Below are 20,889 nucleotides of genomic sequence, written 5' to 3'. Positions count from 1 at the left end.
ATCTAAACTTCAGAAAATCACTAGAAACCAAGCTCTTCAAAAAGGCCTACCCCACCGATCCAAGGTAAATCCCCACACAGCACAACCAATGATCGTACTGGACAATATACAATCTTCATCCCTTCCATCCTCATGGTGCCTGATACACACCTACCTCATTTCGAACACAATATAACCTGTATCTGTTATCCATCGTGGGAAAATGTGGGGTACTACTACTACTTATCACTTCTACAGCGCTGTACACCAAACATAAAAAGCCAGTCCCTGCTCAAAGAGCTTACAATCTACAAATGTAACAAATAATAATAATCAGGGCTTTTTTGAGGGGGTACTTGGGGGTACTGAGTACAGGCACCTTTTCCATTGTCTGCTAAAATTGACCCATGGACCCCTATGTTCTAATGAAAGAGCTCAGGCTCTACACACCAATTCTGCCTCGTCATAGATTCTGTGACTGGTTGCAGGAGACATGGCTATTGTGGGGTGGGTCCCTCTGTGATCACCCCACCCCTGAAGGGTGGCCTGGCATTTGAGTACCAGCACCTTTTTTGCTAGAAAAAAACATACTGTTCTTTAGGATTCCAGAATCTTGCTATTCTTTGGGGTTCTATATGGAATGTTGCTACTCTTTGGAATTCTGCGTGGAATCTTGTTACTCTTTAGAAGGGCTTTTTTTTGAGGGGGTACTTGGGGGTGCTGAGTACCTCCACCTTTTCCATTGTCTGCTAAAATTGACCCATGGACCCCTATGTTCTAATGAAAGAGCTCAGGCTCTACACACCAATTCTGCCTCGTCATAGATTCTGTGACTGGTTGCAGGGGACATGGCTATTGTGGGGTGGGTCCCACAGTGATCACCTCACTCCTGGAGAGTGGCCTGGCATTTGAGTACCGGCACCTTTTTCGCTAGAAAAACTGCACTGATAATAATACTCTGACCGATTAAACCAATATTTCTTCTGTGTACATCCGTATGCTGCACAAGTCGCTATGTTTAAAAATATAAGTGAGATGATGAAATCAAAACACAATATAGAACGACAACGAGGATGCGGCAACTCATAGGTTTTGCTTGCTTTGTTTTGAGTGTACTAGATGACGGCTGCGCGAGGGGGGAGGGGAAGGGAAACAGCGACCAACCAAATGGGCTTCAACATTTTGACGTCATCCCGCTCCTGCTTTCTTCGCCCTCCTTGGCGCCCGCCACTGGGCGAGACAAGGACAGAATTTCCGGCTTCCATCCAGGCAGCGCCTGCGCACATTCTATTCTGATCCCCGGCACGCGCAGGGAGGAGGGTAGCCGTGCGCGCGCGTTTGTTTTCCGTTAGAAGTGCAGGCTCTGTGTCCCGGGGGCGGAAGCGGGGAGGGGGCAGCGACTGCCCGTCCATGCCGCGCAGGCCCCCTCATGCAGCCGCCCCCGCAGGCCCCCGGCCTTGGTGTCATGCAGGACTGGCAACTCCGGCCACAGCACAACAACGCCGTCGGGCCCCGCAAGAATCGCAGCTGGTACCTGGCCTGCAAGTACAAACTCAGCAACCAGAGGGCGCTCAGGAGACTGTGCCAGGTCAGGACCCCCCCCCCCCCCCCTGAACGTTCTGCCCAAAACGAAGTGGAAAAACCAGACTGGACAAATACAAATGCTTTCTTTCATTGCACTGTGCATGTTTCCCACCCTCTGTGGGGTGGGTTTATTGAGATTCAAGGGGGGGATCTTGGTGCAGGGCTTTAAAAAAGAAACATCCTGAGTTCATAGCTGTCAATTTTGGCATGTCTTAATATGAACTTAAGCTGTTTTTCACTCCTAACCTTTACTCACTTGCCCTGTACCCCACCTCTTTAATTCCCATGCCTCTTAATTGTTCTGTCTCTTTGCCTGTCTTATTTAGATTGTGAGCTCTTGAGCAGAGACTGTCTTTTCGTGTATGGCGTACAGCGCTGCATATGCCTAGCGCTATAGAAGTGATAAATAGTAGTAGTAGTAGTTACATTGCATGGAGGGGAGGGGGTGAGCCCCACAGCTCTGCTTGCATGCAAGCAAATGGTAGCAGACAGAGACATGCTAGTGGGAGTACTTTCACCCATTTTGAGGGGATTAATTTAATGAAGGGAATAAAGCTTGTTGGAGAAATGATGCACTGATCTAAGTGGAAAGAGCTGGATTAGAATAAGGGAATTAGAAATCTATTTCCCTTGAGTTCTGGGGAGAGGGAGACTGGTGGCCTTCCTAGAGAGCTGGGGGGGGGGGGGGGGGGTTGTTCGATGGGAGAGAGCCTCTAGAGGGGACATCCTGTTATTGGTGGTTGCAGAGCTGGTAATTCAGAACCCTAGCAGGCAAGTAGTTTTACATGCTGTCCTGAAGACGAGGAAGAGCAGTAGCCCTTGGATGCGTTACTTAAGGCACAGAGGACTTTGGGAGCAGTTCAGAGGAGAAGGAACACCAGCCTTTGGGAGCAACTCAGGGCAGAATAAAGTGGCCTTTGGTGGTACACTATCGATGCCTATGGCCAAGAAGAGCAGAGGTAGCCTTCTAGTGGGGAACCCTAGTACTGGTGCACCCTAGCACTAGGGGTCCAGCGGAGGAGGATAGCTTTTTGGAGGACAACGGGTTCTTAGCTCCCAGGAAGAGCTTCCAAGAAGCTGCAGCAGGGACAGACCTAGCCAGCCTGGAAGTCCACAGCTATTGGCCCATGAAGTTTCCAGCGGATGGGCGAGATCTGAGGGGACTGGGAGAGGGTTGACTTGCAAGGAAGAGGAGGGGACGGACGGACGGACCTAGACAATATAGCCATGTCCACACACAGACTTAACTAAGAAACTGGGAAGGGCTTACAAGCTACTCTCTTGGTAATCAAGGGATTTCAAAAGGTGTAAAAGACTGCAAGTTACTGGTTCTGAAAATCTGAGCTAAAGACTAATGCTATTGGTTCAAGCGCATAAGTTAGAAGGTTATTTAGAAGTTAAATAACAAGACTGTTGGTTTTTGCTTGTGGTAATTGCATTAATATGCACTTAAAGAGGTTTTCTTATCACAAAAGGTATATAGAGGCCTATGTATATACAGTGGGGGAAATAAGTATTTGATCCCTTGCTGATTTTGTAAGTTTGCCCACTGACAAAGACATGAGCAGCCCATAATTGAAGGGTAGGTTATTGGTAACAGTGAGAGATAGCACATCACAAATTAAATCCGGAAAATCACATTGTGGAAAGTATATGAATTTATTTGCATTCTGCAGAGGGAAATAAGTATTTGATCCCCCACCAACCAGTAAGAGATCTGGCCCCTACAGACCAGGTAGATGCTCCAAATCAACTCGTTACCTGCATGACAGACAGCTGTCGGCAATGGTCACCTGTATGAAAGACACCTGTCCACAGACTCAGTGAATCAGTCAGACTCTAACCTCTACAAAATGGCCAAGAGCAAGGAGCTGTCTAAGGATGTCAGGGACAAGATCATACACCTGCACAAGGCTGGAATGGGCTACAAAACCATCAGTAAGACGCTGGGCGAGAAGGAGACAACTGTTGGTGCCATAGTAAGAAAATGGAAGAAGTACAAAATGACTGTCAATCGACAAAGATCTGGGGCTCCACGCAAAATCTCACCTCGAGGGGTATCCTTGATCATGAGGAAGGTTAGAAATCAGCCTACAACTACAAGGGGGGAACTTGTCAATGATCTCAAGGCAGCTGGGACCACTGTCACCACGAAAACCATTGGTAACACATTACGACATAACGGATTGCAATCCTGCAGTGCCCGCAAGGTCCCCCTGCTCCGGAAGGCACATGTGACGGCCCGTCTGAAGTTTGCCAGTGAACACCTGGATGATGCCGAGAGTGATTGGGAGAAGGTGCTGTGGTCAGATGAGACAAAAATTGAGCTCTTTGGCATGAACTCAACTCGCCGTGTTTGGAGGAAGAGAAATGCTGCCTATGACCCAAAGAACACCGTCCCCACTGTCAAGCATGGAGGTGGAAATGTTATGTTTTGGGGGTGTTTCTCTGCTAAGGGCACAGGACTACTTCACCGCATCAATGGGAGAATGGATGGGGCCATGTACCGTACAATTCTGAGTGACAACCTCCTTCCCTCCGCCAGGGCCTTAAAAATGGGTCGTGGCTGGGTCTTCCAGCACGACAATGACCCAAAACATACAGCCAAGGCAACAAAGGAGTGGCTCAGGAAGAAGCACATTAGGGTCATGGAGTGGCCTAGCCAGTCACCAGACCTTAATCCCATTGAAAACTTATGGAGGGAGCTGAAGCTGCGAGTTGCCAAGCGACAGCCCAGAACTCTTAATGATTTAGAGATGATCTGCAAAGAGGAGTGGACCAAAATTCCTCCTGACATGTGTGCAAACCTCATCATCAACTACAGAAGACGTCTGACCGCTGTGCTTGCCAACAAGGGTTTTGCCACCAAGTATTAGGTCTTGTTTGCCAGAGGGATCAAATACTTATTTCCCTCTGCAGAATGCAAATAAATTCATATACTTTCCACAATGTGATTTTCCGGATTTAATTTGTGATGTGCTATCTCTCACTGTTACCAATAACCTACCCTTCAATTATGGGCTGCTCATGTCTTTGTCAGTGGGCAAACTTACAAAATCAGCAAGGGATCAAATACTTATTTCCCCCACTGTAGTTCAGTAAAACCTGTACTTTCATAGCCAGCCCTGGTAGTCATTTTTTGGATCTTTCCTGGGGTGAAGAGGGTAATCCCACCCGGTAATGCTTTTCATCCCCAGGTGGAGGCACAAAGCACCAAGTGAGTAAGGGAGCTGACAGACTGCTATCGGGAGGCTCCAGCTAAGTCAGGCCCTGGATCTAGGAGTGCCCTGAAGGGGGCGCTACACTAACAGAGAAAATCAAAGGCTTCCCAGAAAAGAATGAGCAGGAAGTGTTTTGTATAATCCTGAGGAAATGCAGAGAGACAGTTGCTCTGGATGCGAAAAATGTATTCTACCACCAGGATAGAAATGTAAACTTAAGAACAATACCAACCAGTACCAGGGATGGCTGTTGTTAATGATCTCTCAGTACATTGTAACTTTTATCTAGCTGTTACCATTACTTTGCAAAGTATTTATTTTTTAACCTTAACTGCATTACCTGGGAAGCACATGTAAAACTGTTCTCCTGCCAATAAGGTCATCTGAACTTTGGGGGCTGGTGTAGGGTGAGAACTTCTCCCACCATCCTTGGAGAGCATCACCTAGCACAACCTACATCTCAATCGCTACCATACATGCCTCTCCTTTGGAGGCCATGCAGGGTTAGACCCTCCACTGCCTTTGGGAGAGGAGAGGGTGTCTGATGAGCAGGGCTTTTTTTGAGGGGGTACTGAGTACCGGCACCTTTTCTGTTGTCTGCTAAAATTGATCCATGGACCCCAAGTTTTAATGAAAGAGCTCAGGCTCTACACACCAGTTCTAATAGATTCTGTGATCGGTTGCAGGGGGCTTGGCTATTGTGGGATGGGTCCCTCAGTGATTATCCCACCCCTGAAGAGTGGCCTAGCATAGAGTACCAGCACCTTTTTTACCGGGAAATACGCACTGCTGATGAGACCTTTCTTGCGTGTCTGCTCTGGAAGTGGTGCTTGTGTGGTTAAGTTTTATTACTAACAATGCAGTTAACCCTAGGCTCTATAATCTTCTCACACATCCCTTTAGTTAGCTAGGTGTTTATTTTTTTTTTGTCTTTGAGGAAGCTTCAGGCATTTCACAGAGGTAGTTGCTATATATGCCTGAAGATCTGAATCCTCTTTGAATGTTTTTTTTAGACAGGTGCAGTCCTCTTTCTGCTCATAACAGTGATTGTAAATATCAAGTTGATCTTGGATACGAGGAGAGCTGCAAGTGAGGAAGAATCGGTACAAGACTACGGTGAGTATTTCTGTAGAAGGAGACGCGAGCTCCTGCGTCTCACTTCTTTCTGATTGTACTCCTTGTGTCTGTTGTAAGCAGTGCTGTAGATTGGTACTGGAACTCCAGTACAAAAATGACTTGACTCGTGGAGGAATAATGCACGCAATGCAAAATTCTGCATACTTTACCAAAAGAATATGCTCACTGTCTTCCAGAAGTAATTTAAATTTCAAAATTGAACAAAGGGTTCTCAGATGCAAAACTGTGTGTGTGTGTGTGGGGGGGGGGGGGGGGGGGGAGGGGGGGGGGAGGGTTGTTTGCAGAATTATCCAAAGGGTACAATTTAAGTTATTGTTAATGCATACTTCATCTTTTACAGGTGCCACCCTATTTGGCTGACTCTTTTTTCAACTCATATTATTGACAAAAAGAAAAATAAATTATCTAAAGAGTACATTATGAATCAGTATACATGGTTCACAGATATACGGTAAAAAGAACAATTGAGTCCCCAGGACCAAAGTCCACAACCCTAACCACTAGGCCACTCCTCCACTGTTGCTACTATTTGAGATTCGGCCCTTGCAGATCACCAATGTGGCCGTGCAGGCTTCTGCTTCTGTGAGTCTGACGTCCTGCAGGACGTCAGACTCACAGAAACAGAAGCCTGCGCAGCCTTCTACATGGAATGTTGCTAGTGGAATAGCAACATTCCATGTAGAATCTCCAATAGTAGCAACATTCCATGTAGAATCTCCAATAGTAGCAACATTCCATGTAGAATCTCCAATAGTAGCAACATTCCATGTAGAAGTCGGCCCTTGCAGATCACCAATGTGGCCGCGCAGGCTTCTGCTTTATATTCCTGTTCCTATCCGCTTTCCTACTCATTCTCAATAAACAAGTTGTGTAACCATTCTCCCACCGTCCCATTACCATTGGCGGTCTCTTGCTTTGGGCCTTCAGTATGGAATTCGCTTCCCCCAGCCTCTCCATGCTGAAACCCATTGTGTTTGTTTTAAGACCACACTAAGAACTCACCTATTTTTAAATGCCTATGAAGGCACGGAGACTATAAGAAGGACATGGTGACAAACTACAAATGCATTTTGCAATGTGTCTTTGGTCCCTCGTATTTTTTTTCTTCTTCTTCTTCTATTGAGATTATTGTAACTATTTCTTCCATCTATTGTTGTATTATCCTGTCTTAGGACGTAATGACAGAACAGTAAATTCTCTAATAAACTAAATTAAGCTACAGCATGCAAGGGAGGCTCTGAGCTGTAAGCAGTGCTGACTTTTCAGCTGCCAGTACTTGCAGCAATAGTAGTGTTCATAGTTGTTTTTAAAAATGTCAGGATTAAAAAAAAAAATAATTGTGTTGCTTTGAAAACTCTTGGGCTATAGAAATCATCACATCAAAATCCCTGAAAACCAGAAGCCTTAGGCAGTGTGCTGCTCTTCCCCTGCACCTGCTCTCTGCTGCCCATCTCATCCCTTCCAGTGCACTCTCTCCCATTCCTCCCAACCCTAACTCTATCTCCTACAGTTCTTTCTGAACTGTTGCTGTCTTCTTTCAGCTGGCAGCCTCCACCGGCCATTCAGCTGTTCTCTCCTGCTCATTGACACGTGCTGTAGGCACATCCCCTGGAACAGCTGTTATTTTCTTATGCCTTACATCATGCACTGTTTTAATTGTCTCATCGTAATAACGGTACAGGACTTGGACACCGCAAGGCTCACACTGTGAGAGCCACACAGTGCAGGAAGATGAGAACGATGGCTTTTTGTTCTGGGCTTGTGGAACCTCTTTCTTCAAGCAGATGAGGCTACGTGTCTCCTCCCTGTCACCTGGTAGAGCCACCTTCTGTACTTTTGCTGCACTTGAGTGAGCCAGCCGGCTGTTGAAAAATTTATGTGGAAAGTGGTAAATTCTGCGCTCAAGAATTGCTGAAATTTCCATGCAAGTTCTGTATTGTTCAAAACTCTCCCCAGGAGTAATGGTTTCTCATATTCCTGTCCTTGTAGCACTCTAATGTGATGCATTGAGACCCAGGAGAAATTTGAGGTGGGACCTAGGTTTAAAGAAAACACATTTTCCCTATCCCTAATTCTTGTATCTTTTTTACTGTCTACTGTTAAGAGATTTTGAGGAAAGGGTTGTGGAACTGAGTGTTAGCTGGAAAGCTACCTAACGTTTGGGCATGCCACATTAGACACACACATTTGTCAGTGACACACACACGTGCCAATATTTGAAAGCCCCAGAAAAGAAGAATTTCATACCTCACTATCACTGATGCTCGAAGTATTGCAATATAAATCATATACTATTGGTAACGTTGAGACCCGGCGGTAAAGCGGAGTGGTGCCGTTCAATATAAAGTGAATGTGCACCGAGTATCTGAAGTCATTTACCTCTTTACAGAAACCTGTGTGACATTTAATGGTGTGCATTGGGAATAATAGAATTTGAGTTCATTAAGCATACCAAAAACAGACTTACCATATAAATCATATACAAATTCATTCAATATTATAAACCAACAAAACAATGTAACAGCCCTCGTCCCTCCCAAAAAGTGTTCAACAGAAAAACAGTAATTTGGCACTCAACCCACTCTCTCTATCACTACCCTTCTATAAATGGGTTAACCCACCTTGTTTTTCCATAGGTTGAAAATCCCATTCCAATAACAGTAGATGGTAAATGTTGCTATTCAGCTCCTCAGTCCCAGCAGCTATTATTACTACTACTACTACTACTTAACATTTCTATAGCGCTACTAGGGTTACGCAGCATTGTACAGTTTATTATCCTCGGAATGCCTTTCTAAATAACATTTTTAGATCATTGTGAAATACCCAAAGCTTGCCTAAGGCTGAAGTGCTTGCAGTATTGAGTTCCAAATAAAAGGCATAGGGACTGCCAGAGTGGTCTAATTTTGAACAGGAATGTATCAAATAGACTGTTCCCACAAATAATTTGGGTGCTGAATGTTCAAGAGCATTAAGTGCTATCCAAACAGCTTTAAAAATAATCCTAAACGCAGCAGGTGGTCAGTGCAGCTGTTGCAGCACTGGGGTGGATGTGATCTCGGTGTCTGCAACCCCCACTAATAGCCTGGCTGCTATGTTCTGGTTAAGCTGTAGTTTTCCAGTGACTTTATGGATGGCCCAAATGCAACCTGTTATAGTTCAACATAATGCATGGATTCAGGTTGCCAAGTGGATGTTTAACTGGAAAAAGTAGAGTTGCCAGATAAACTGAAAGTGGAAAACATCTGCTTTTATCACAACTGGACTCATGTAGTCCTTATTAAAGTGAGACCCCCCAGACCTTTCACTCAGTTTTTGACATCTATAGGAAATACATCCAAATACTGAGCTTAATCAGTTTTTCCTGCAGTTTCAGCAAAAATAGAGATGAGAGAATAGGGAGTTATTTTGATTTTCCACTTAAATGTGGCAAAGTCCAGGAACGTTCAGGAAAGAAACAACAGAAGAATGATCTTGTTATGGCAGTAGAGACTGAACTGAACCAGTGTTAGTGTTTTATGCAGGCACATCAAACACTACAGTCTTGCTGTACTCCCAGTGCTCAAGGGCTGCCAGCAGGTCGGGTTTTCAGGATATCTCTAACGAATATGCATGCAAGAGATTTGCGTACTGTGGAGGTAGTGGACCTGTAAATCTGTCATGGCATGTTCATTAGGGATGTCATGAAAACCTGCTCTGTTGCTGGTCCTCTGATTGGAAGTGAAGACCAATGCTGCAGTGCAAGGTTTCACAATGAAAAACTTGAGAGAGCAAATTCAAGTATCTGTAGCATTTTCATCTTCTTGAGGTCCAGTATAAGAGTGAAAAAACAGTGCCTGTCCTTCATAGGATTATGTTTCATCAACTAGAGAAGACCTTACAGCTAGGTTAGTTTTGTTTACTCAGCCTGTTTTGAATGAAGTACTTTAGTGAGCAAGTATGATATTGGACTTCTTTGCTTTTATTAGGATACTAGTAAAACAGGCCCGTTTCTGACACAAATGAAACGGGCGCTAGCAAGGTTTTCCTCGGAGTATATATGTTTGAGAGAGTGACTGTGTGTGAGAGAGAGAGTGAATCCACGTGCGTGTGTGTGTGTGACAGAGAGAGTGACACTAGGTGCGAGTGTGTCTGTGAGAGAGAGTGTGTGCGCCTTGGGCCCCTCCCTCCCACCCAGTTCGTGTCCCCCCCCCCCCTCTCGTCCCCTCCTCCAAGTTCCAGACCCACCTCCCTCCGGATTCCAGACCCCACCTCCCTCCCTCCGATTTGCAGACCCCCTCTTCCTCCGATTTCCCGACCCCCCCCCCTCGGAGTTCCTGACCCCTGGACCCCCCTGCTGCGACCCTCTCGAGCCCGCCTTCCTGCCGCCAACCCTCCGGGCTTAGGAGCCCATCTGTGAATAAAGTTACGGACAAAGGCAGGCAGATGCATAGAATGTTGGAGGTGACAATTATAGGATTTAGCTATACTTATTTTGATGAACACCTTTTCATGTTGTACTTGGCCTCTTCTTTATCTCCTTCCTTTTCCTTTATCTCTTTGGGTATCCTGCACATGTTTTCTAAAGAGTTAATGGTGTGGTTACTGTTTGACTATGCTAGAAGGTGACATTTAAGTATGAATTACCCATGGGAACCAAGCCAGAAGTGTCAGCCTTCTCCCAAAGGCAGACTGGTCAAGCTGATAATGAAATATAGGTCACTGTTACATATTTGTTTTTGCAGGACACATTAAGTGTGTGTGAGGGATATTTCCTCTGCTCTTGTGTCTGCTTCTCTTCCCTTCTAACTGCGTTATAGACCAGGCTTTTTCCTATTGTGTCTGTGGCATGACCATTTTGTTAATGGAAAATAGTAAGGTGAATGTTAGCAGTAAACTTGAGAGGCTGAGATTAGATCAAGCATACTGTGGCTTAGGAGTGGTCTTTATTTGTCATGGTATATACAAGACAGTCCTCTGAGAGATCTAAAAATTCCCGCAAGCATGGAGAATTACACAAGCAAATACCAGAGAAGAGTATCGTACATTTTTCTAACGTTCTTGTTCAGTTACATTTTAGGCAAACTAGTAAATTAGTGGTTTTGTAATGGCTAATTTAGTGAGTACCTTCTCTAGCACTTTGTATAGTACTTCATGGTGGTAGCAGTGAACTACTCTGTTGTGTATCTCTTAATAGAATCTTACTGTTTAATGCAATGCTAATTTTAGTCAGTCCTAACTCTAAAATTAAATGTCAGACCAGTGTGCACCAGATTAGAGTTGGGGAAGTATTGATAAAGTACCTCTGGTTGACGAGAGAGAGGGATTGGCTGAAGAGGAGAGGATACTGGCCAACTTCTGTTTTTCTGTTTTGTACTTATTTTTAGACTTGTTTTAGTTTGTATTATGCAGTAATCATTTTCTTTAGTACGTTATATGTTGGAAGAAACATTGAACAGGATGGTGTCTATGTGATATTTAAAGTTTTAAATAAAAATAAGCAGTTGAAAACTCTTTGCTTTTCTCTGTTCAGATCTCTGAAGTGAAGTTTGTAGATTCAGTAGAATTGACTGGACCTTGTGATTTCGACTGTAAATGCATTGTTTCCAGTAGGCTATTAGCTGACGTATTCGGGTCAAGGATACAGAATACCTCGCCCAGGCCAACTATTTCCCTGTACTTAGGCAGATCTTTTCTGAAGGATTTTGTTGGAAAAAGTCACGGCTAAGCAACCTGTCTAATTTATGGCATAAAAATCAAAACGGTCAGCACTCTAGAAGGTTTAATATTGAAGTTACACTTGGATAACAGAGGACTTAAATTGTAATATTTTAAGGAGAGCATTTGATACCCCACTGTATTTTGCTGCTCCTGTAGTTTGTGTCTCCTAGATGCTTGCATGAACAATTTTTTTTACTCTCTGAAAGTTTTTGTTGGCCTGTTTGTTAAACTCTTGTGAAGGCGCAATCATAACTAGATTCCTATGAAAGATGTGGAAAGAAATTTTTTTTTTTTTTGGGGGGGGGGGGGGGGCTTTAAGACATCTGTCAAAATAGATAAAGGATGCATTATATGTACCAGCTTCATAACAATGCAAAAAATATTCAAAAGCACAGGTTAATGAGACAAAGTCAACATGGATTTCGTGAAGGGAAATCTTGCCTTACCAATCTCCTACATTTCTTTAAAGGGGTGAACAAACATGTGGATAAAGGTGAGCCGGTTGATATTGTGTATCTGGATTTTCAGAAGGCGTTTGACAGAGTACATCATGAAAGACTCCAGAGGAAATTGGAGAGTCATGGGATAGGGGGTAGTGGATTAAAAACTGGTTAAAAGATAGAAAACAGAGAGTATGGTTAAATGGTCAGTATTCTCAATGGAAAAAGGTAGTTAGTGGGGTTCCCCAGGGGTCTGTGCTGGGACCACTGCTTTTTAACGTATTTATAAATGACCTAGAGATGGGAGTAACTAGTGAGGTAATTAAATTTGCTGATGACACAAAGTTATTCAAAGTCGTTAAATCGTGGGAGGATTGTAAAAAATTACAAGAGGACCTTACGAGACTGGGAGACTGGGCGTCTAAATGGCTGATGACGTTTAATGTGAGCAAGTGCAAGGTGATGCATGTGGGAAAAAAGAACCCGAATTATAGCTACGTCGTGCAAGGTTCCACATTAGGAGTCACAGACCAAGAAAGGGATCTAGGTGTCGTCATTGTCTGATAAGGTGAAACCTTCTGCTCAGTGTGCTCCTGCGGCTAAGAAAGCAAATAGAATGTTAGGTATTATTAGGAAAGGAATGGAAAACAAAAATGAGGGTGTTATAATGCCTTTGTATTGCTCCATGGTGCAACTGCACCTCAAATGTTGTGTTCAATTCTGGTCGCCGCATATCAAAAAAGATATAGTGGAATTAGAAAAGGTGCAGCGAAGGGCGACGAAAATGATAAAGGGATGGGACGGCTTCCCTATGAGGAAAGGCTAAAGTGGCTAGGGCTCTTCAGCTTGGAGAAAAGGCGGCTGAGGGGAGATATGATAGAGATCTATAAAATAATGAATGGAGTTGAACGGGTAGATGTGAAGCGTCTGTTTACGCTTTCCAAAAATACTAGGACTAGGGGGCATGCGATGAAGCTACAATGTAGTAAATTTAAAACTAATTGGAGAAAAGTTTTTTTTTTTTTTTTACTCAACGTGTAATTAAACTCTGGAATTCGTTGCCAGAGAATGTGGTAAAGGCGGTTAGCTTAGCGGAGCTTAAAAAAGGTTTGGGCGGCTTCCTAAAGCAAAAGTCCACAGACCATTATTAAATGGACTTGGGGAAAATCGAATATTTCTGGGATAAACAGTATAAAAGTTTTTGTACTTTTTTGGGATCTTGCCAGGTATTTGTGACCTGGATTGGCCACTGTTTAAATCATGAGGACATATTGGACTACATTCAGCAAATTGTGCTGAAAAATTAGCACAGAAAAAATTATGCAGCGAGTGCTATTCTATATAGGGTAGCTGCACGTCATAAAATAGTGCCTAATCCATGCCTGAATTAAGGTGCCTGAATTTTCGCCTGCTGAAACCAGATGTAAATTCTGGCACCTAAATTAGGCTTGGGTCAGGCGTGTTCTATAAAAATGTGTGTAACTCATAGGAATGCTCCCGAAATGACCCTAATCTCTCCCCCTTGAAATTACACACATAGTTATAGAATATAACTCCTAATTAAGGCTAATGATTGGTGGTTAGCCAATTATTAAGTTGCACGTACAAATCGGATGTACATGCTGATGTGCAAGCATAACTTCAGTCACCATATGTAGAATCCTGAGGATTTCCCAAAAATGATTAGAATTTTCAGCTTCCTCAGTCCATATTTACAAAATATTTTATGACAAAACCCAAGTGTTCATTAGCATCATTTATTAAGAAAAGTTGAAGATGCTATTTAATAAGTATTTTACTTCCAAATATGTATAATGACTGGAAACCTATCTGTAGAATGACCCGGGGGCCAACTATGGACATTAATTCACTTTTTGATATCTGCATCAGAGTAGGTGGTCTCTTGCAGAATAAAACAATCTAGTTATGTCCCGTGTATCTTCTGGAAATATCCATATCCAGAGGTTAAGATCTATACCAAAACTTTAACATTCTCTTCACTCTTTCATAATTGCAGCATTTTTCTTAGATCATCTGACTCAATAACCAGTCATCAAGGGACTTTCACTACAATGACATCTGATCAAGGATTAAATGCAGAGCTTGATTGGATGACATTGTAGTGAAACTCTGATGGAAAAGACCTTTTTTGGAAACTGGCTGAGCCCTCTGTTTCATTCTGTAGCTTCAGCAGGGGTAACTTATATACAGTATATTAAGTTGCTATGACATTAGGACTTTAACTCCATTTTTTGCATTTGCTCTTCAAATTATGTGCATAATCCAAAAAACAACAAAACAAGGGTTCACAAAATTTGTTATCTTGCTGAAGAACTTAGTTAATCCTGGTGTCATTCAATTTATACAACTCAATCTCTTACTTCTCCCCACACACTTTTAGCTTTTAATGCACTGTGGTTTCAAAGATGGCACCTTTAGCTTAAATCAGCAACAAAAATGAGCCAATGTTCTTACAAGTCACATAATACAACTCAGAACCCCCACCTACCACCAGATAAGCGCTTTTTCATCAGCGTTGCCTTTTTGAAGATGTTACTTTTTGCCCATGTATATTTCCAGAGTTTGCTGCACCTCACGCCTGGAATAGACTTCCTGAGCCTGTACGTCTTGCCCCGTCTTTAGCCGTTTTCAAGTCCAAACTCAAAACCCACCTCTTTACCACTGCTTTCGACTCCTAACTCACTTGCCCTGTCCTTTGTCCTCACCACTTTATTCCCTTACCCTTAATTGTTCTGTCTGTATTCCCTTACCCTTAATTGTTTTGTCTGTTTACCTGTCTTATCTAGATTGTAAGCTCTTTGAGCAGGGACTGTCTTTTCATGTATGGTGTACAGCGCTGCGTATGCCTTGTAGTGCTATAGAAATGATAAGTAGATAGATATTAAAGTAGTTTTGTATTGTATGTGAAGTATCCTGCTTGACTTATTTTTGATATTGTTGTGCGTACAGTGAATAAATAGTCAAGAATTATCTCTACACTGGATTAGTTCGTTCTATACCTACTAGCTTGCCATAACACTTTTTTAATTTTAGATGAAGTGGTACAAAACTTGGAGCCTCCCCGGCGTTCAGTCAGTGGAAAGAAGGTCTTGGATGTGGAAGTCTATTCAAGTCGATCAAAGGTCTACGTCGCTGTGGATGGTACAACGGTGAGTGGTGGTGTTAAGTCATAAATCAGTAGGCCATGCCAACTTACGCTGTTCAGTCCTGCTTGATTAAGGGTACAAGTAAATGATCAAAAATCTGCTTTAAAGATAAGTTATTTATTTATACATTCTTGTATCCCATTATTATCCAAAAACAAATTTCAGTTCAAAGTGTCTTACAGTTTACATTTTGGTGGAGTTACAATAGTGTTGTCAATGTGGAGAGGGCATCTATAGTTCTTGTGGTTATTTTTTTGAAGAGAGATTTCAAGAGGAAAAGGTAACGGTAGCTTTTATGGGGAAATAAAGCACATAAGATGTAAAAAGAATTAAAAACTCATTGTTTTGTAGCTGTCTGTTGGTTTATTTATTACATTTGTATCCCACCTTTTCCCACTTATTAGTAGGCTCAAAGGGGCTTACATAGTTCCGGAGAGGTGGTTACAGAGTCCGGTGTGAACAAATACAGTGAAGAAATACCAGTAAATAGATTGGGGTGGTTCATCTCAGTCGAAATGCTAGGGAGTGATCATGTGTCGAGGTTGAGCACTGTCCATTCCCTGATTAAATTGCCATATAATTGTTAATTATATCCTACTTCAATACCCATCGCTGTTCAACTGTTATTTCTATTCTGCTCAATTTGAAAAAAATTGTATTTCTTGCATTGTAACTTACTACAGTATTATTGTAAACCACTGTGAGCCTGCAGTCAGTGGGAAAAGGTGGGATACAAATGTGATAAATATTACATTATTCGGTATTTATGTCAGATCTGTGGGGTATGCCTGCTTTGAGCAGTTATGTCCCTTTAAAGCCTGAAGAAAACAGAGTTGTTGTTATGTTCTTAGACTAACCTTTCTGATCTTTACATGGGGCTACATTTCCACTGGTACCATCCACAAGTAGCAATGTGAAATCCCAATCCCAGGGGTACCCCTTTGGCGTTTTCATTGTTTTCTGCCACATGCATGTAAACAGGGACGTATTGGTTGATGTATTAGTGCCATAGAGACTGTTGGGGAAAATTATAGTTGGCATGGAGCAATGCATTATTCCTTCCATCTGCTAAGGCTTTGCATCCGTAGTTTGAGAGAGAGCTTTTTCAGTGTTAGGTCTGAACTAAGCTGCCAGAGAGTTCGACAAGAGCTGAACTGTTTAGATTTATCTAAAACAGTGAAGATGCGACTTTGGAGCAAGTATTTGCAGAGGGGGCACTGAGGAAGGTGGGCTCCCCTTTGAGGAGGTTGGTATATTTGCTATAGTAAGTCAGGGCTAATGGGAATTGGACTGTTATATAATATGCTGGGATCTGTGTTTATAACAGTAAAATACACACATTCAAATTTTCTCTTTTCAGTCACTTCAGGCATTTATATATATATATATGTGACTAATACCTATAAATAAATTAACTATTTTTGGCAGCCATAGTTGCTGAGGGCAGCATCGCCGCACTGAATCTTCCAGTCTTCTACAAGTGTTCTGCCTCCAGTAAGGCTTTTTTCCCATTGCCACTCATAGCTCATGGCTCAGGTGGATTGTAGCACATTCCACTTGGTGCTTGCGATTCTGCTCTGTCATTGCCTCAAGTTTTCATTCATACAGTAAGTGATGGGTAGTGGGGCTACTGATAGATGTAGCACATGGCTCAGGCATCCATTTCTCACCGTGACTCAAAGACTCTGCCTTGGAAGAAACTTTTGTACAATCCTTAGAACCAGGATAAAGGCAGAAAAGTCCACACGTGACTATTGTGGGTCTCCAAAGATGGGGAAAAAAATCCTATGAATGCAGGACTATGCAACATTTATTTTCAAAATTTTTATACCGTCTACACCTAAGTGATCATTCACAAACCCGCTGTCTTGGATTTGTGCCTCAGTTTTTTTACTCTTGTTCCTAGTTCTCGCTTGCGCTGTGATCTCCACAGTCAAACTGAAATCATAAACTTGTTTCTTGGTGGGGGGGGGGGGGGGGGTTGTGCATAGTAAGGGTACCTGGGTTGTGTTGTAAATTGTATAACAATTAGAAATGTACATTAAAACTAAAGCCAGTATAATATTGTCAGAACTGTCTGGTGTGTGAATTGATTTTTTTTCATATTTTTCAGGTCCTGGAAGATGAGGTTCAGGAACAGGGGCGAGGAATCCATGTCATAGTGCTAAACCAGGCCACAGTATGTTTTCTTGCTGCTTTTTGTTTTTTCTGCGACGTTGACATATAAAACCAAAGCCATGTGAACAGAAGTTCTATCTCTTAGTAGTAATTCATATGTGTAAATTGCAGAATCTGGGACTGTTTACAAGGCTGCTTCTCTGATCATGAGGAAATGATCTGCTTTATAGCAATTATTTTCTTTATTAAGGATTTATCATTTACAGTGAATTACAGAAAGAAAGGAAAGAGTTCTAATTTGTTTTCTATACTGTGGAGGCGATTCTTCTATAACACGGCACTGACATTTAGGTGCTATGTTTGCTCTGTTAGTGAGCTTATTCTAAGAGCACTTATGTGCGTGAGTGTTTGTATAGGATACTAGCATAAAGAGGCTTTGCTGTGTCTAAATACAGGTGCACACATTTTACACCAGGTCAGTGCAGCAGTTACTTGTGTAACTTAGTGTTCTGTAAGTAGCCCATGTAAATATTGGCCCCGCCCATGTCATGCCCCTCCCCTTTGAACACCCCCTAACAATTATGCTAAAACATTTTAGCGCATAATTACAGATGGACTGCAAGTCCTCTACAGTACCTGGAAGGCAGCTGGTGGGAGCGCTGGGCACCTGGAGCAGAGGCCCTGGGTGGGTCCGAGTGGACCTGGAAGTTGCCCCAGAGAAGGCTGTGAAGATATGCAGATGGGCAGCGAGCTCTGAGCGTCGCTTTTTTCCTCTCCTACTGTCCTGAACCCTACTTCAATATGGGGAAGAAGAGAAATGGGGGGGGTCCCTGTCAAATCCATCCAGTTTCTAGGGCTCCCTCGACAGTTGAGCAGACTACATTGGAGCATTTTGGGGTTACACTTGGTTCCACAGCAGGTGCTTCTTTCTGCTCTGCCGGAACAGATTTTTGACAGCAGTGCTGAAGGGGTTTCTCTTACTCCTGAGCAGAGGTTTCACCCGCCACAACTTGGATGTGATAGCAGTCTTGTTGAGAATTGTCAAGCTGGGGAAATGGTTAGTCCACCCTCAGAGTCACGGGGGTGGGGGTCTTCCACTGCCTCCTCTCCAGCACTTGGAGCAGCATGTGCAACTTGGGGACCTTATGCAGCACTTGGTGAGCAAGGAAGCACAGCAGTTTTTATGGTACAGAAGCTGCAGAAACTTGAAGTGGTGAGGATGGAACCACTTTGAGACACCATCCGGGTACTCAACTTATCTTTGCTTAAATTTACTACAAAACTCACTAAGTGCCACAGATCTTTTAATAAACATGTGAGCATTATCTGCACGTCTGACAATTAACTAAAGTGAAGGAAAATAAAACAGAGTAAATCTCTTATGATGAGGTCACAGAATGTCATTAATGGGATGCCACAAGTTGTTTTTCTTTTTTTTTTCCCAGTAAATAAACATGACCAAATATTTAGGTTCTTCAAGAATCACATTTCTAAACGGCAAATTGACGTTCCCATTCAAGTAATGAGTAATGTTTTCTGTTACCAGTGTTTTCAAAAGAATCTTATGCTTGTAGAGAAATTGTTTGATTTCAAAAGTTTCAAAAGTAGTGGTTGTACATGAGTGACTTTGTTATACCACTGTTTGTCAGTAACTAAATTATATATCTGTCTATCTCTGTCCAGTAACAGAATGACAGTTCGCCAAGTAGTTTCACACCAATCTTAACCGTAGAATAAATATCAGCTTACACACTCATTTTTGCCTACGGATGCACAATTTCCTGGAGTCCATAGTCTGCTATTGAGACAGATGTGGGGAAGCCACTGCTTGCCCTGGGATTGGTAGCATAGAATGTTGCTACTCTTTGAGATAATGAATGGACTATTGCTATTATTTGAGACTATGAATGGAATCTTGCTACTCTTTGGGGTTCTATGTGGAATGTTGCTACTCTTTGAGATTCTGAATGGAATGTTGCTACTCTTTGGGGTTCTACGTGGAATGTTGCTACTATTTAAGTTTCTGCCAGGTACTCGTGACCTGGATTGGCTACTGTTGGAAACAGGTTACTGGGCTAGATGAAGCATTGTTGACCCAGTATGACTATATTCTTACGTTCTAACTAATGTATGTTCAAAGTGGCAAAATAATTCAGAGATGTCGGATAACAAGTCTCGTTTACGCACCTGAAAAAAAATTACCTAATCACTTTTTCTCAAACTACATTCTACTTTAACAATTTTGTGGCTACCAGAAGAGCCATAACTACAGAATTCTTATAGTGTTGTAAATGTCAATTCTTCGTCTTTCATTTGCTATACAGCTTTGTCAGAAATTGTAATATTTGTTGTCCATTTTCTTGTTGAATTGCCCTTCCTTCACATCTTCAAATTCAAGTCAATTCTTGTATACCACTAATATCCCCTTTCCGGGGTTCAGTGCAGTTTACATTCTAGGTTAGACAAAAGCAAATAGTGTTAGTGTGAGGTTTGAAAAACATTACTGACCATTGCATTAACGCAAGAGACTAAAAACATTAAGGAAAGGATAATGGATTATACTAGGAGGTAGAAGTCATGGATTGTTATGGTTTTTAGCCTCTTTCTGAAGTTGTTAGCTGTTTTCTGATGGGAATATGTAGAGAGTTCCATATTTTGATTCGAAGAACGGGGAATAGAGAGCTGAAAATCTTCCGATTTTTAATTGTCTTTTGGAACGGTGATCCTAGCATCATTTGTTGTTTGTCTGTTAGACTGGACCAGACATGGCGAAGCGGTCTTAGCAGTTCAGAGGTGAAGCCCTGTAGGATTTGAAAAACTAAGCAGGCAGCTTTGAACCCGAGTCTTTCTGCTATGGGAAGCCAGTGCAGTTTGTTTTAGATTAGTTGAAACACTAGTATATCTATTCAGTCTGTATATTAGTCTAGCAGCTACGTTCTGTATGATTTGCAGTTTTTTTTTCTGACACTTAATACCAAGAAATAGAACGTTACAGTAATCCAAGTGAGGTAGGACTAACATTTGGACAAGTAGTGCGAAGGCTTTTTGATTGAAGAATGATCTGACTAGATGATGTTGTCTCATTTTGAATAGTGTTTTCTTCCATAACTGCTTAATATGGGAAGAGAAAGTGAATGAAGAGTCAAGCAAGACCCCTAATACTCTGGTTTCAGATTTGACTGTAAAGATTTGACCATTGGTCAAGGATGTTGATGATGGGACCTCAACTCCCTGATTTTGGAACCACAGGACCTTGTTTTTTTGCGCATTCAATTTCAGTTTATTGGTCAGGGCCCAGGTGCTGACACCAGTCATACTATTCGCTACAGACTGAGTTGGATCTGTGTTTGATGCGGTCATAATTGGTAAGAGAAGCAGGTCGTCATCTGCATAGAAGGAGGAGTGGCCAAGTGGTTAGGGTGGTGGACTTTGGTCCTGAGGAACTGAGTTTGATTCCCACTTCAGGCACAGGCAGCTCCTTGTGACTCTGGGCAAGTCACTTAACCCTCCATTGCCCCATGTAAGCCGCATTGAGCCTGCCAT

General features: G+C 42.6%; 1 protein-coding gene across 1 annotated transcript in view; it reads left to right on the top strand.

The window, feature by feature from the left end:
* Window positions 1-1,291: 1,291 nt before the first annotated feature.
* POMGNT1 (protein O-linked mannose N-acetylglucosaminyltransferase 1 (beta 1,2-)) overlaps window positions 1,292-20,889 on the top strand; it is an 86,840-nt gene continuing 67,242 nt past the window's right edge. The window contains exons 1-4 of the mRNA XM_030206094.1: window positions 1,292-1,567; window positions 5,798-5,900; window positions 15,116-15,231; window positions 17,342-17,407. Of these exons, the coding sequence (XP_030061954.1) occupies window positions 1,409-1,567; window positions 5,798-5,900; window positions 15,116-15,231; window positions 17,342-17,407 (444 nt within the window). The 5' untranslated portion in view covers window positions 1,292-1,408. The remainder of the gene's footprint in view (window positions 1,568-5,797; window positions 5,901-15,115; window positions 15,232-17,341; window positions 17,408-20,889) is intronic.

This window comes from Microcaecilia unicolor, chromosome 6 (genome assembly GCF_901765095.1).
Source record: "Microcaecilia unicolor chromosome 6, aMicUni1.1, whole genome shotgun sequence".
In the NCBI taxonomy this organism is placed as follows: Eukaryota; Metazoa; Chordata; class Amphibia; order Gymnophiona; family Siphonopidae; genus Microcaecilia; species Microcaecilia unicolor.
The sequence above is the reverse complement of the archived record's forward strand: the minus strand, read 5'-3'. Positions and strand labels throughout refer to the sequence as shown.